At 31.6% G+C, this 16,856-nt stretch overlaps 1 protein-coding gene across 1 annotated transcript in view; it reads right to left on the bottom strand.

Annotated features, from left to right (window-relative positions):
• Positions 1-4,784: 4,784 nt before the first annotated feature.
• Fak (protein tyrosine kinase 2 Fak) overlaps positions 4,785-16,856 on the bottom strand; it is a gene marked incomplete in the record, with an annotated part of 76,169 nt that continues 64,097 nt past the window's right edge. The window contains 4 exon segments of the mRNA XM_067046124.1: positions 4,785-6,698; positions 9,201-9,432; positions 12,912-13,011; positions 15,034-15,150. Of these exon segments, the coding sequence (XP_066902225.1) occupies positions 6,578-6,698; positions 9,201-9,432; positions 12,912-13,011; positions 15,034-15,150 (570 nt within the window).

Below are 16,856 nucleotides of genomic sequence, written 5' to 3'. Positions count from 1 at the left end.
AATTCTTAGCGTGTGCAAGGGTTTTTACCCGGTCTCTTACTGGGTACGGTGTATTGTTAGTTTAGCATAGGACTAGCACTTTTTATTAACTGTAATAACATACAGTAAACGGAGTTTCTAAAAATTAAAGTGGACCCTCATTATTATATGGGCCAACGTGAAATTAAACTAACCGTGTTATATGGGTGCGGTATGGCGGGGTAATTAGAATATAGATCATTGGAAGAATAATATGTATGTAATAAAAGATGCTTTATAAAAAGAAGGAAGTTGAAGAACATCTACAACAAAAAGTCACAACAGTAAGAAAAAAATATTGTGTTTATCGATGATATACAGATACTTTGTCAATTTGGGTTATTGATTATCTAGAGATTTAGTTATTTTAAGTTTCCTAATGATATCGTGCTTTGTCTTCATAATTTTTGGCTTAAAGGAAACAACTTGCAGAAACTTTATGGGTTCAACAGAATGTTTATTTCTATCCATCAAGACCTAACAAAAAGAGTATGAAATTACATGTTCGTTCCAAGTGAGCTTAGTTCCCATAATTGGTTATCTACTTCGGAAATATAAAAAATTGATTTAAAGGGTAGTGAGGCCAGGGCAAGATCTGCGTTATATCCAAATCCCTCTATATGGTGTGAATCCAATGTATTTAAGTAATGACTTCAATTATTTTAGTTAGTAAAAATGTTTTTTGTTTAATTTATTTTTAAATCGTTACCTTTATAAAATAATTATTTTATTTATTCAATAATATCCTGAATATGGCGGAGAATGTTTTGAATTGATTTATTTCATAGAAATTTTAAAATTGTATTTGTCTTGATAAAATGTGATTTCAATAATTATTTTTGAGCTAGCGAAAGTCATATATTGAAAATGTTATATTATCAGATAAATAATAATTAATTTTTTTACAAAGAATTTTTTTAATTTCTCTCTAGATTTTAAAATTAATCTTAACATTCAAATGACTGGGATTGGATTTCGCTTTTAAAACTAAAAAAGAACGGTCTTTGTCCGGGGATAATTTATTACTTAAAATATTATTAACTCGGCTCCACAACTCGATGTCGAGTCCTGGCCTCCTGCAACAGCCTCCACCAATCATTACGATCTTGTGGGGCCGCCATCCAGTTCCTCACTCCCATCATGGTCCCGGTATCACCACTCACATCATCACTCCATCGAAGGCGTGGTCTTCCTCTACGTCTTGCTCAATGTAGTACCTCAGTCACTATTTTCCTTGGCAGATTTTATACTTAAATCATTTTAACCGTATACTTGCTTCTCTGAAGTGCGTTAGGGAATTTTGACCATTAATGACATGTGATTTGTTACAGACAATACGATATCTTCCGGAATCATTATGAAATGCATACAAAAATGCAACGAAAAAGGCATTGGAGGGAGTTCGTGTCGAATTGAACTAAATTTACCATACCTTAGAAGAAAAAGTGAAAAATTGATCTTGAAAAAGGACAAACCAGATTCCTAATTCCAATTAGGTTTTTGTACCGTCGTATACTGAATCGACGTAGTAATCGTAGTCACTGGGGGCACTATTAATAGAAAAATATGTGAAGCGGGCATTCTTACATTTCTGTATCAACAATAACGGACAGACGAAAACTAGTTTTTCAACTTCTTTAGGATGTCTATGGCATCCGTCGATGAAGAAATGTTCTTAATCAAATAAAGGAAAAATAAATTTATAAAGGATGATTCCTATGAAATATGCAAACATAGAAATGAAACGAAGAAGGCATTGGAGGAAGTTTGTACCGAATTGAACCCAATTTACCACACCCTGAAATTAGAAGTGAAAATTTGATTTGATGAGTTTTTGTTTTATTTATTTATACAAGAATTTAAATATTGACATCTATCACACAAAGAAAAAAAATGTTTGTCAACGAAATTTATAACTTGGTTTCTATGTTTGTTAGACTGTTTATTTATCGAAAGAAAAATGTTAATGAACTGATTTAATTTACTTTATGTGATAAAGAATATCTTTTAATCTATTGAGATTAAATTTAGAATTTAATTGAATTTAGAATAAATAAAAAAATCTCACCAAATTTGTTTCACTTTTTCTTCCAAGATATGGTAAATTGAGTTCAATTTGACACAAACTTCCTACAATACCTTCTTCGTTACATTTCTGTATTTTTATGTTTCTTGGCCTCTGTGGAAGATATCATGTTGTCTGTATCAAATTTCAATTCATTATTGGTCAATAATCTTGAACACACTTCATAGAAGTACATAGGTTGGTTAAAATGATTTCAGTAATGAATTTTTCCCGGATAAGACAACCCTCTTTTTTAGTTTTAAAAGCAAAATCCAATTTCAGTCATTGGGATATTAAGACTCATTATAAAATCTAGAGAGAGAAAAAACAACAAACCGTGTAAACCCTTGAAAACCAGGGCCGGTCATTTTCTGACTGGTCTTGTCGATTAAATTCTTAGCGTTAAGTTCTTAGCAAACCTCCATCCACTTAAATGGGCGTCTGAATCTAAACCGGCCCGGTAAAATTCTTGTGCAAAGGCCCTAAAAGTAGTTCATAAAACTAATTATCCTCGAATTGTTGTGGAAATATGTTTTTAGAGGAATCCATGCCCCTGAATTGATCTCTATGAGCGAATACTACAGAGAACCTGAGGTGAAAGATTTTTCAGATGGGGTAAGTTTCAAAAAGAACTTTTCTTTTTTAGAAGTGAGAATGATTCGTTTTCTGATATTAATATTTTTTGTCGCTTTATCTTTCCAAATATATATTTTTTTTTACGAAATTTTTTTTTTTCGATTTCAACTTTAAGATTCTAGTTTCACTTGTAATAATATGAAAAGTGAAAAAAAATGTTGTTACGTAATTTATTTGAATTATTTATTGATTTATTCAATTTTTTTTTAGATGTTAGTGAAACCTGGTTAATGTATTAATTAATTCTCTTTAATTAGTTTATTCAATAATCGGGATCAATACAAAATTACTACTTTTTCATAGTCTCAAGTTGTTTATTCCAATTATGAAAATTACTTTTACTTATATCTCAACCTAAATTGTTTTTATTTAATAAAAACTGCAATCATTTGTACTAATATGTATTGCTTAAAATAGATTTCTCTACCATTATTTTTGCAAACCCTCTTTTTTTTGGAAATCTAAAACTTTTTATTATGTAAATGTAATGAAAACCCATATTATAGTTGAACATAAGCAGAGCTGACAAAGGTGTTATTGGCATGTGTACTTTCTAGTTTGTGGGCAGCTTACTGCGTTAGACTGTTACTGTCAGAAGGTCTCGACAAGGCATGTTCATAGAGAGGCAATGATCATAGGAATGGTGAAATGGTAGTGAAGACGGATGAACTATCAGTAGGGGGCTAAGAGATGGTGTTTAGGCACTGCAGGAATGGATACCATAAATCCAGGGTTTGTGGGAAGAGAGAATTAGCTCTTTCTTACCCTTGATTTGCAATGGAGGATGAATGGATCTTGTAGTGAGCCTTGAGACCAGGGATGAGCCTGGACACTTCACTTCAGGTAGGAAGGAAGAATAAATTTGAAATCCATATGGTACAAAATATGTAGACATAAATGAACTAATCTACTGTAGTCATATCAGGAATAAATTATAGAATTGACTTATCCAAAGGTCCCTTAGCCTGATGAACCATTCAAAACTGAAAATGGTGCTGTATTACCTAAATGTCATTCGAATTATCTAACTTTTTGTCTTTATAACTGCCTATAAATTCAATTTTGAAATCCTTAGAACATCTCATCAGACTGTAGACCACTAACAGCACATTTGACTTAAGATATCTCTCTTACATTCCTAATAAAAAATTATGGTCCTGGGTGGACTAAAAACTTGTCTCGATGAGAAGAATCTAAATGGTCATCAATTAGCTGCTAAAGCAAGGATTAGATGGTTTTTATTTTAATTTATGATTTTTTTATATATAAAAAAGTTTTAGTTAAAAATAATAATTATTCTGTATCAAACTCAAAAAGATAGCCCGTAAACAATTATTATGCTGTTATTTTTTGCATCGTTTCAACATTTTTTAAATGAAATTGGTTTTAATTGTTATATAATTATTATCTTATTATAACCTTATGGCAATGGTGATTCTATTTCTAATGTAAAGAAATTATTACATTAGATATAAAGGTATTTCTGTTCTTAAGAAAGTTAACATCTTTAAATTATAATTAGAATACAAAAAGAAAAATACAAATTCAATTAACAAATATCAGTTGTTGTACCTTCACAATCTTATTAGAACTGGTTTATTATTATTTATCTCCTGCCAATTCAATGAAAATATTTTCATTATCACAAATTAATTTGTTACAGTCAAATCTTTTTTCTTTTTTATGTTAGATTTTTATTCATCTACATATCCTTCATATTTATAATCAACTTTACTATATAGGTGTTTTCTCTAATAATATTATAATCCTTTATGATTTATGAATAAATCTCCATTAAACTTCAGAATACAAAAGGGTAAAAATGATCAAAACGAGATCCAAAAAGTAATTTCATTCTGATACGTATCGAAAGGTTTTCAATCAGGAATGAGCCAACATGATAAAAGAATTAAATTAAAGCATTATTTCTAAGTAATTAACCAATAAAGATAGTCATTAACAGTGCTGAATATTTTGACTAATTAAAAAAAAAATAATAATTGCGCTGTTTTACTAAATGCCTTGATCAAACTTTGGTAAGTAAAGCAAATTTTTACAAATGATATGTAATATACAGACATCTTTATTTACAAAAAATATAACATATTTCACCTGAGCTAATAATACATTAAAAAAATCAATATAGGTTGTACTGAAAATAAATACATAATTGGTAATATACATAAATGTATATACATATATTATGGAAACAACATGACTAGGTCCTAAGAATATTGAAAATTCTGCATGCCTATATTGCCTATATAGCTTTCCCTAGCTATAAAGCATTGAATATAGAGCTCAAACATGAATCTTGTAAAAATATCTTAAAACTGTTTTCTTAAAAAAATAATGGTAATTCATAACGATAAAATTATTTTTTTTATAATGAACATTATAAAATTGTTAAAAGTATGAAAATAAAGATCAAATCTACACCAAGTAATTTCCATGAATAAAATGAAATAATATTTTTAAATTATCACAAATAATGCAATTAACAAAGCAAGTTAGCTCACTGATTGAGTATTTTGTGCAAACATACTATACAGGCATACACACTAACAAATTAATAGCAGAGAATATATTTTTAAATTGCCAACATTTTTCACAGAGGGTTTTAATAAAATGAAATGTTTTAAGTTTTACTTTAAAACAATTATGATTGTTTACCAATAGTGTTTTCAAACCCTATGATTAATGTAAATACAATATATTTTATAAAAAGAACAAACAGAAATGAGACCAGAATGATAATCATATTCATTGTTACAAATCATTACAGTAAAAAATCAGTAACTGTTTTGTAGACTGCATTTAAGTAAACAAAACAAGTACACCAATATGACTATAGGATACTATAAAATTTACTTAATAAGGGAAAAGTAATACATACTACTTGAAGTAATAAAAAAATGTATAAAACCACCTTTTTTTCGCCCCCCTTAAAAAACATAATACTAGCTACTCTTTAAAAATTTAAATTATCAAACTAAATGGTACAGAATATAAGTATCCTTTAACCAAGTATAATTCTTTAGATCAGTCATTGGGATATTCCTCATCCCCTTAAGTAGAAAATCTTTTACACATATAAATAATGTAGATAATTTTTAAAAACATAAAAACACACCCTAGTTACAATCAAGAGAATAATACAACTTCAAGGTGACATGTTTAAAAAAGTAAAGAATGTTATAAAAATACTACTAAAAGATAAAGGTTTTTTTTTTTTTAATGACAAATACTAATCTTAAGTCCTCATAATTGAAATTATAACAAGTTATTCAGGGTAAGCCATGATCAAATTCAACCTGTATCCAAATTATAACAGTCTTATTAAGTATGAGTTTATTAAAATTTACAATTAAACAAAATTAATCAACATAAAAAAATTAATGATTTTATACTTCTACATTTTTGAAAACCAGCTGACATATCTATCAAAAATGAAGTGATTAATGAAATTAATTCCAAAGTTCACAAGAAAAAGACAAAATTAAGTAAATTTTAATAAATATCAATCATATTTCTGTAGTTATCACAATAATATAATTAACTAATCAGGAAATTGGAATGTCCTTCCATGAAACTTACAATGGAGAACTCATTAACTATCATAACTTAACACCATTTATGATAATAATGATTTCTGGAACTTTAAACATCAATGAATAAAATATTGTTAGGAAAAATAAGTTGAGCCATAAACTATTTATAAGCAAATACAACATGGATATGTTAAACAATTTTTAAAAAAGCACTAACATTAAATACTGTTTATATCTATCACAAATCACATCATTGTTACAGGAGAATTGAATTATAAAATAAAAAATTAAGAAAAAACTTATGAACTCAGAGCTCTCCAGAACATATGGCTTGATCTACTGCAGGGTCTTTAAGTCTTATACCATCCACTACATCCAACAAATTCTTGGCGTCCATTGCAAGAGCATGTCCAGCACTCAGCATCTGCCTAAAAAGAACACATCCTTACAAAACTTCTAAGTTTCACCAATTTTAAAACAATAAATTATTTATTTAAAAAATATTAATGGATTTAAGTCCTAAAAAATTATAATTTTGCTTTGATAACTTTGTGAAATCCAAATAAAAAATTAATAAATAAATGAAACCATAAACAGCAGCTTTGAAGTATTCATGATAGTCATAACAAAGAAATAAAATTTTCAAATATTGTCATATTAATCCTTTGAATATATATTGAAGAAAATAGAGAAACTAGATTTATTTCTCCATATTTCTTAATTGAAAATTAAAAATCTTCAGTAGAGGAAAAAAAATTGAAAATAATTATAAATGCATATTGGATAACATATTTGAGCAATTTACAATAACAACAAACTAGACAATGATTAGAAAAAAATAATTTACCCATATTTAACTAGTAATTTTCCTCAATCGGTATCTCAGATGATATTGAAATATTATCCTGTCGACAAATATGATCAGAAAAAAAGACAGAATAATCTACCTGAATGTTTTTTTGATAAATTAAAAAAATTAAAACGAAATAATAATTACAATTTTTAATGTTATAACAGTAACAAGGTAGGTTATCCTAGTTTCAGGCATAAAAAAGACGAATAACTAGAGGATAACTGGTATAGGTGCTGTACCAATGTTTCTATATCTACTAGCTTGTTTATGAGAGAGGCTTATATGTATTTTAAACATATTATATAATTAACTATATATCTAGCTAGTATCCTATCGTATTATATTATATTATTATAAATGTATGGACTGCCTACTGGCATCATGTAATTGGTAATATAATTATGATTGAAAGTAAGTCTCTCAGGGCTTCAAAAAAATCTTTTACCAGGAAAGTCAGCAGTAAATTAACAAAAGTAAACAGAATCATTATTATCTAAAATATAGCATTGTAAATGCCAAAGAGGTCACCTGTAATAATTAAGAAGTCATATCAAACATGTAATTATACGCCATTAAAACATTAGTAAAAAAAATTTCAGGTGCAGAGAAACTTGTTACTGACCTGCTATGCAACAAATGTGTTCATTTTATGAAAAGTATAGTCCACTTTTTCCAATTTATCAACTGTTATTTTATCATAGGAGTATTTCCCCATCTCATACAAAAAGAGCATTAAGGATATGGTATATTAATATTGATTTATGTCCATCACAATTATTTTTCAATTCCAAAAACAACTTGTAAATCTTCCTCCCCCATCAGAATGGGATATAAAAGGATATTTTTAGCTATCCAATAACATGACAACACGCCAATACCATGACTAACAGTTTTATAGGATATGCATGTGCTATAAACCGTGGAAAACTTTTATTTATGCTCATTCCTCAAACCTTATCTATTTACACAGGTAAGTGCCTAATTAATTACTCTAAGTCAGTGGTTCTCAAACTTTTTTGTCCTACCGTCCCCTTTCCAGGAAAAATATTACTTAGCTTACCCTTGGAAATTAATTTTTTTAAAATTTTAATAGTAAATTATAGGAAATATATATGTATTAATATTTCTACCTTTTTTTAAAAACAGCAAAGAAAGGTGTAAATTAGAAACATTGAGCTTGGAAATTATGAAACTATTTATTGAACTCAAAATAGAATATAATACAAAAAAAGTTAAAACATTTGAATCATCTTAATGAGATGGCTGAATCGGGTGTGCTGCTACCGATTTAGTTATCCTTGGCTCTATTTTCTTTAGCTATAATGTTGTTGACCATGACAACTTGTAGTTATTCATCGCCTGCCAAATGCACCTGTGGCCATCACTGCCTCCCTAAATCACTGCAGCAGTCACCAGGAGTGTGGCGCCCACTTTAGGAATCACTATTCTAAGTAGATTTTCACATAGATTGAAGACCTAATACTATTACACAATCAATTTTCTAACATGTCCCAACACAAAGTACATATTAATATTAAAAACCTCTTTTAACAATCAACTTCATACAAACAAGACCACTTGTCCATGTGTTTTCCAACTTTTGAATTTTTAAAAATAATATGACCTTGTATTTGTAATTGGAGGAAATAAATAATTTTTGTTTCTAGTTGACTTTTTCTCTCCCTACGAAGTACCTAAAATTTCAGAGAATTTTAATATTTTCTCTAAATTACTCATTACACTGAATGACTGGTTATTGCGATAAAAAGGGACCTACTTTGATAAATTTTAACACAGCAAAACTCAAAAAATACACATTTCTCTCAAAAAAATATTGTAAGCATATGGGCCATCAGAAAATATACCTAATTTTGTGTCATTAGGGAATAATGAACATTGAAAATAAAAGGTAAATGAAAATATTAGGGAATAATGAACATTGAAAATAAAAGGTAAATAAATTGTAGAAACGAAAAATGATAAATACTTAAAATGCATACATAAATACAAACAATTAAACTAAAGAAATCAATGAGGAGGTAAACAAACCATTATGTCGAAATTAATATATACTCACTTCCTATAAGCTGAATCAAGTGTAGTGCTGCTATATTTGTGAGCCTGCTTCATAGCGGTAACCAGCTCAGACATGTCCTTAGACAAAACTTGGTGAGCCATTTCAACTTCCCTAAAGGCAGATAATGGGAAGATACTAACCAGGCTATCAACACTAGCCAGAAGTGATCTCAACTGTAGCCCAACATCCTTAACCAATGTAAGATACTTGTCAGTCTCCTTCTCTTGAACTCCTAAAAGAAGTATACTTAGAAATCATTCAACTGTAATCCAAATTTAGTTAAATTTCACGAGATTAATTTCAACATTTACTATACTACTATTACTATTATACACATAAATCATTTAGCTATCATTGAAATTTAATTAAATTTCAGGAAATTAATATTAACATACACTATTTTTACAATTTATATCAATTGTTTTATGGAAGTGGAGAGGTAGAGCTGGATGATGTGTATGTTCTGACATATGCAGGTATGCAAAAGGGAGTTTAAGCTAAGGAAGAGGTAGGGATTGCAATGTCTTCAGCAACATATAGAAGAATTGAAGAATGGGAGCCAGTCTCTTCCAGGATTATACTTGCAATCTCTAGGTGAACAGAAGCAAGAAAATTATCATCCAAGTATATGTGTGGAGACCTAAATGCACGGACTGAATGAGACAATAGAATCTCTAATGGTCCTATGGAACCTCAACGGATGATTGATTTCTGCTTCAACAACGATCTATTAACAGGCTATTCTTTCTGCCAAGATAAGAGGGTATATAAAATAACTTTCTCAAGTGCAGTTGGACATAGCATAATAGACTATTTTATAAATAAGATCAAGAAACAAAACAATATTTCAGAGATATGAAAGCAATAAGGGGAGCAGAAATAGGCACAGACCATCTATTGCTAGTCGGGGATACAAGAATATTAAAAACCCGCAAGGCTCAGCAAAATGTTTATGAGTCAATAAAATTGTGAGCTCTGGCAAATCAAACACGAGAAAACTATACTCTTCCAAATTGGCAGAATGTCTCAGAGTTCTGGATTTAGACGGAGATGCACAAAAACAATGGAACACCCTAAAAACTTCAATTTTGGAAACTTCCAAGGAGACCTGTGGTCTACAAAAAATCACCAGAAGAGGGAAATGCAGTAAATGGTGGGATCACAATATAAAATTAATTATAAGAAAAAAGAAGCAAGAAGTCCTACCAACATAGACACCCACTAACTATGCTCAGTATAGAAATATGGCAAAAGTAACAATTAAAGCAGCTAAAAAGAAGTCCTGAGAATAATTTGGAAAAAGCTTAGATAAAAATCACAGGGAAAATACCAAAAAATGTTGGCGCACTGTGAAATTTTTAAAAGGCAAATCAGCAAAACCACCTTGCAAAATAATAGATAGATGGCATAGGCACTACCTAGATCTCTTCGCTAATGAAGAAGCAACTAGAGAACAAAGGGAACAGATGCTCTATGAAGTCAGTGAAGAAACTATTAATGAAGAGACTGTAGAACTGGCTCTTGAGGAGATGGAGACAGGAAATGCAGCAGGTAGGGACAACATTGCCCCTGGGTTCTTGAAATATGGTGGACATGAGCTCATTAAAGCATTCATTTAGGTTTATTTCAAACTGTATGGGAAACCAAGGCAATCCAAAAAGATTGGGATTACAGAATCCAATCCCCAAAAAAGGGAGTCAAATAGAATGTTTTAATTACAAGCCAATCAGTCTCTTGTTTGGGCCTACAAAACATACACACACATTCTGGAAAAAAGGTTACAACGAATAGTGGAGGAACAGCTGTAAGAGGAACAGACTGGTTTCTGCCCTGGGAGGCAGATCCAGGACCATATCTTTGTCTTAAGAAATATATTACAAAAAGTGTGGGAACAAGACAGGAGTATGTATATGTACTAAGCATTCCAGGACCTTAAGGCTGCCTTCAAGTTGGTCCCACGGCAAGAAATATGGAATACTCTAACTGTAAGAAATGTACCAAGAGATCTCATTACCACCATAAATCCTGTCTATAAATTCAAAAGGAGTGGTAAGGATTAACGGAATAGAGCCAGCTCCTTTTCCAATTGATAGAGGTGTCAAGCAGGGGGATAGCCTGAGCCCACTCTTATTTACAGTACTTATGTATGAAATCCATGAAATATATAAAAGGCGAACAGCATGAACAGTTATTCTTAAATAGAACATGAGAACAGTAGAACATCTTTGAAGATCCGGATACTTCCCCTTTCATGGCAAGTGCTTTTATCAGATTTCCGAACACACCATGGGAGACTCTTCATAGGTTAAACCATCCCCATGGTAAATGAACTAGGGACAGCTGTTGATGCACACGGACGCCTAAACTTTTATCTCTTCTTGGCACCACTTCTAACAATCTTATAGTGTCCATGGACATCATTGGATTTCACTTGAGCTGCTCTTTCTAGCCAAGTATGATTTTTATTTTTCAGCTTGGCTTTTCATAATATTTATAGATTATTTAAACCTACTTAAACTCTTTACTACTACTTCACAATAATACTTCAAAGCAGGCAAAATCTCTTTCTTTTAGGAGCTTCATTAACTCGTATTTCACTCTATGATGTCGGCGTGTTATGAGGAGGGAGTTGTTGGGGCATTTCCCCAGCACATGTGCTGGTGTTTCAGACTCTTTGCCGCATTTGCGACAGAGGGACCCAACTTCTCCTTGCTGTCCACTGGCCCCTGGGACTCCATGCAGAGGTGCGTAGTTGATATTTCGTTTCAGGGAGTTCATCCATTCTGACCCCAACAGTATGTGCTTCTCACATACTTATCTATTTGCTTTTGGGGTCTCTTACAAATACCCTGCCACCTGCAATTGGCCCATTCTTCGAAAGCATTCTCACACAACGACTGCTGTAGAGATCTCACACTTTGGTAGCCCTGATCCACTCCCAGTCTATCGGCACATGCCAAGATTTCGGCTTCGTAATTGTATGTAGACTGGAATAGGACATCCGGAACATTCGACAGTCGCTGGGCAATGGACCAATGCTGCAGTGGAGCTTCCCATTGACAGCAGATCAGACCCAGTCCTCAATACCTCCTGGGTGCGTACAGCATCGCCGACAAGGTGTATTAGCGGTGAGCCCGATGATGGCCTTGATACTCCTGCGGATATTGGTATCAATACCCTCCAATATCGCAGGACATATCTTTGTAAGGGGAGCAGTCTGGAGAGGGTAAACAAGGCCCAGGAACAAGTCGATTGTCGATTGACAATGTTGATCTTTTGTTCGGGCTTGAGCAGGCACGAGCTCACCAATTTATCAAGGTTATTTTTTAGATTTGATACCACCTCTTCTCCAAATGTTAGCTCTCCCGAGAATGTACATCCAAGATATTTGATGGTGTCCTTGGCTTTTGCCGTTTGAATGACCTCCGTATTCTCAAGGAAAAGCCTAGTTGACCGTAGCTCTCCTTTGTCTATTATAATACCAACACTTTTCTTTGCATTTATTGCCAGACCAATCTCCGTGAGCAGCCTCTGGACACTATTTATTATTCTTTCCGCAGAACCCCTGTCGCGTACCGTTACCGTCCGCGAACCCTGTGAGGACCACACTCTCTTGGTCACTTTTAAGGTTGTATCCAAATAAAGTTTTAATACTTATCATACACTAGTCCTACAGGTTAATACAATCACTTAAAATAATTAATTAATTACCTGTAGAAAGAGCCATGACTGCTCTCACTACATTTTTGGTACATTCATATACCCTATCATTCTTCCTGTCGAGATCTGCTGTCGGAGTTGGTTCCATTTTCTAAAAAATAGCAAAAATATCACAATAAAAAAAACATGCTCTAATCATGAAAACATAGCATAACAATAATAAACCAGATATATAACTCAATGATATACTAGATGACAAGCATGCCTGTAGGTTTCTCAGATGGGATCATTGTTCTTAGCCCTGATGAAGGGTAGAAATTCTGGCTGAAACGTTGGCACTAATAAACAAGTTTTTACTCATTTGTGTTCTTCACTGACCGCATCCCTAACCATATCTCATTATTTTAATTAATTCATTTCATACCATCAATTTGGCTGTTATCAAGAATAATCTATTAATTAACAGCTTTAATTACAATCTTTATCATCAATTATTGCTCAAGTCTTATTTTATATAGTTACTTAAGCAATAAAATCACAACGTAATACGGGAAATCATATTTAACATTTATTAACTTCCAACATTTCATGTTTAATTAACTACTTTTGTCACCTACATCCTTTATAATTTTTTTTTATTGAAAATTAGATCCAATACTATCAACTTTATATCAAGAATATACTTTTAACCTACCCCAAGACCAGGGTAGGTATATTATCATTATATTTCAGGGTAGGTATATTATCATTATATTTCAGGGTCTTTTTATTTTTTATTTCATTAGTAAAAATCATATTAAACTAAACTTCAAACAATTACTGAAAATTTAACCATAATATTCACAAATTAATTTTAATCACTATGTCCACATAATGCTGGTTTCAATCTCTAATATGTGATTTGAAATTAACCGTGTAATTAATATTTTCTGATATATAAATAGCTTTAAGCATAATACTTTTGAAAACATTATTTTATTTATGTAAAATCATTGTGCTATTAAAATTAAATTTATGTTTATTTTCGGATACATGTTACACCAGTGAGTTTTTTTTTGGGGGGGGAGGAGGGGCTTCTCCGTATTTCCACATTTTTTACATCATTACCATGCTTACTAGTATATTTTCTCTCCCAAAAATAGTTTAGTTTCTCCTAGAAAACTGCAGGACAATTTATGCATGGAATTTTATAGGCCAATCCTGATTGATATTTTGCCCTTTACATTAATATAGTAATTTTTAATTTTACTGTTTGGTCTTTTACATAAGGAATATTCCTCGACATCATATTCATTAACTCTTTAACCACTTAAAGCAGAGTATGCTAGGCTGGTAGGTGTGATTGGGAGTGATAAGCCTAACCTATTGTATGTGTGAGGTGATTTAGTGGCCCCTATTTATCAAGATTTTCTCCTTACTTATAGTTTACTTATTTATTTATTTTTTTAAAGCTTCCTATACTCCTTTTCTTGATACTGACTTCAGATACACCACTGAGGAGTTAAAAATAATTTTTTTAATTAAAAAAAATTCAATATAATTTAAAATAAATTCTTTAATGTTATTGTAATGAAGCTATATAAATTAAAATTATTTGTTCAAAACAAAATTGCAATAGTTCATTTTTCTGTGATAATTTTAAAATAAGCAGCTCCGTCCAGATAAACCAGGAACTCTGGAGAAAGAATAAATACAAATTTTTTAATCAAATACTACCTAGTCAGAGATTTTAGACATAAAAGGTTCTAGGAAGAAACAGAAGAGGTAATAGGCTTCTTATTTCATTGGAACGGTTTTAGGAAGTTACAGAACGTTGTTAGACTTGAGATATTGAAACCAAAATATTAAAAACAATTAGTGTAATATAAAACTGTGAAGATTAAGAAATATTATAATTATTATTATATAAGCAACAGCGGCTGAACAGCACTGGATATGTACAAATCTGGCCTGGGGGGTCAACTTTTATTTCAGTAGCGGTCCCATGAAATGAAAAACATGACTCCTCACCATGGTTAAAATTTGGTGGTAACCTGTGGATTTATTTTTCTTCAATGAAAGGCTCCTTATAAAACTTAGCCTATAATGTTACCAGCTAACTAAAAATACATAAACATTTTAGCACTATAATATCAGTATACATATTAAAAATTATAATTTACATAAAACTCACTTTCACAACAACTATTTTGTCATGTGATCTTCTTAGAGAATTGGTAGCACTGCTAGGACCACTTCCACAGCTTTCTACAGAGTCACCATCAGATGCAGCCAATGAAAGTCTTTTTTTCTAAAAAAAAAAAAACCTTGAAATATTGGGTTATACAATAAGTTTGCAGTGTTTTTTACTCGTGATTTCAATAAAAACTTTAAATTCTTGTAAATATTTTTAATCAACTATATATGACACATTTGATCTATTACATGTTGCCATCTTTCAGGTAATTTTTTAATTCCGTCCTCCCAGAATTTCTCAAATTTTTGAGCAATGAACTCTATGTGTGTTTTGTAGTCCCCAAGTGAATTAATGTGTTTCCCGTTAAGAGAGTTTTGAAGGGCCCAAAATAAGTGAAAATCTGCTGCGGCAAGGTCTCGTGAATAGGGTGGGTGGGGAATCACATCCCAGCCAAACTCCAATAATTTCTGCCGGGTCTGCAAAGATACGTGAGGACGGGCATTATCATTATCATGATAGAAAACTATGCCTTAGCAATTAACCAATGCTGCACACTTGTGCTCAACTACTGCCTTTAACTGTTACAACTAGGCACAGTATACTGCAGAATTAATGGTCTGGTTGGGCGGGAGGAGCTCAAAATAAAGGACAACTTTCCAATCTTACAAAATGCACAACATAACCTTTTTTTTTTTTTTTTCGATATAATCCTGCTTTTGAAGTCATTAACGGTGGGTCACTTCATTTTCCCCAGGACTTTTTCTTCACAATATTATTGTACAGGACCCACTTTTCATCCCCTGTTATCAACCTATTTAAAAATGGATCAATAACATTGTGTTCCAGGAGGGTATCACTAATAGATATGCGGTCCAATAAATTCTTTTCCGTCAAATGGTGAGGAACCCATATATCACTTTGAGAAACATATTCCACTTACAGACGATGCTTTCTCTTAAGGCATCATTGCCATACATACTGCAAATTAACCGTTTGAGCAATGGATTTTCCTTTTTGGAAATATAAATCATTAAATGACGAAAATGAATTTTTTTTTCTTCCATTTTGAGCAAGCAAAACACCAATTAAAGATAAGGAATCTTAGTTGAAACTGATGCATGAAAGCACCATAACTAATCCTTTTTAGAATATGCAGATATTATTGACCAAGTACACATGATTTTATAAACACAGTGAGGATTAAATTAAAATATTGAAAAATGCTACTAACTTATTTTACAGCCCAATATAAGTATAATGTACATAAGCAGAATATTACATTGATAGTGAGTTCAACAAATTTTCAACCTTTATAACACGAAAAAAAAATTCAGAAAAGCAAGGTTATCGAAAATTTTACTCAAGATTTGTTCCAAAACAACTTATAGATCTGCTCTAATTGAGTCAGGTACTAATATTTGTGAGTGTTTTGAGCAATTTGAATTCGATGGTAAAGATTTTTTGAGCTCAATTGTGAATGGTGATAAAACATGGGTGGCTCGTTACACACATGAGACTAAACGACAGTCATCACAGGGGGGACATACTGGTTCCCTATATCCAAAAAAAAATCAAAACCTCAGTTTTGTCCAAAAGAAATCAGCATATATGTTTTGGGAACAAATAGGAATCATTTCAATTTATTTCTAGCCTCAGAAGGAGACAATTACTGCAGCACAATATTGTAAGCCCTACTAAAGCTCATGAGAACAATTCAAAGCAAACGGAGAGGAACGTTGACAAAATGTTGTTTAGTGTACAGCAACACCCATCCACACACGGCCAATGCCACCAAGGCTCTTTTGAACTCATTTAGTTCG

This window comes from Halyomorpha halys, unplaced genomic scaffold (assembly GCF_000696795.3).
Source record: "Halyomorpha halys isolate HHAL.00 unplaced genomic scaffold, Hhal_1.1 Scaffold384.1, whole genome shotgun sequence".
NCBI lineage: Eukaryota > Metazoa > Arthropoda > Insecta > Hemiptera > Pentatomidae > Halyomorpha > Halyomorpha halys.
This window is presented reverse-complemented; position numbering and strand designations above follow the sequence as displayed.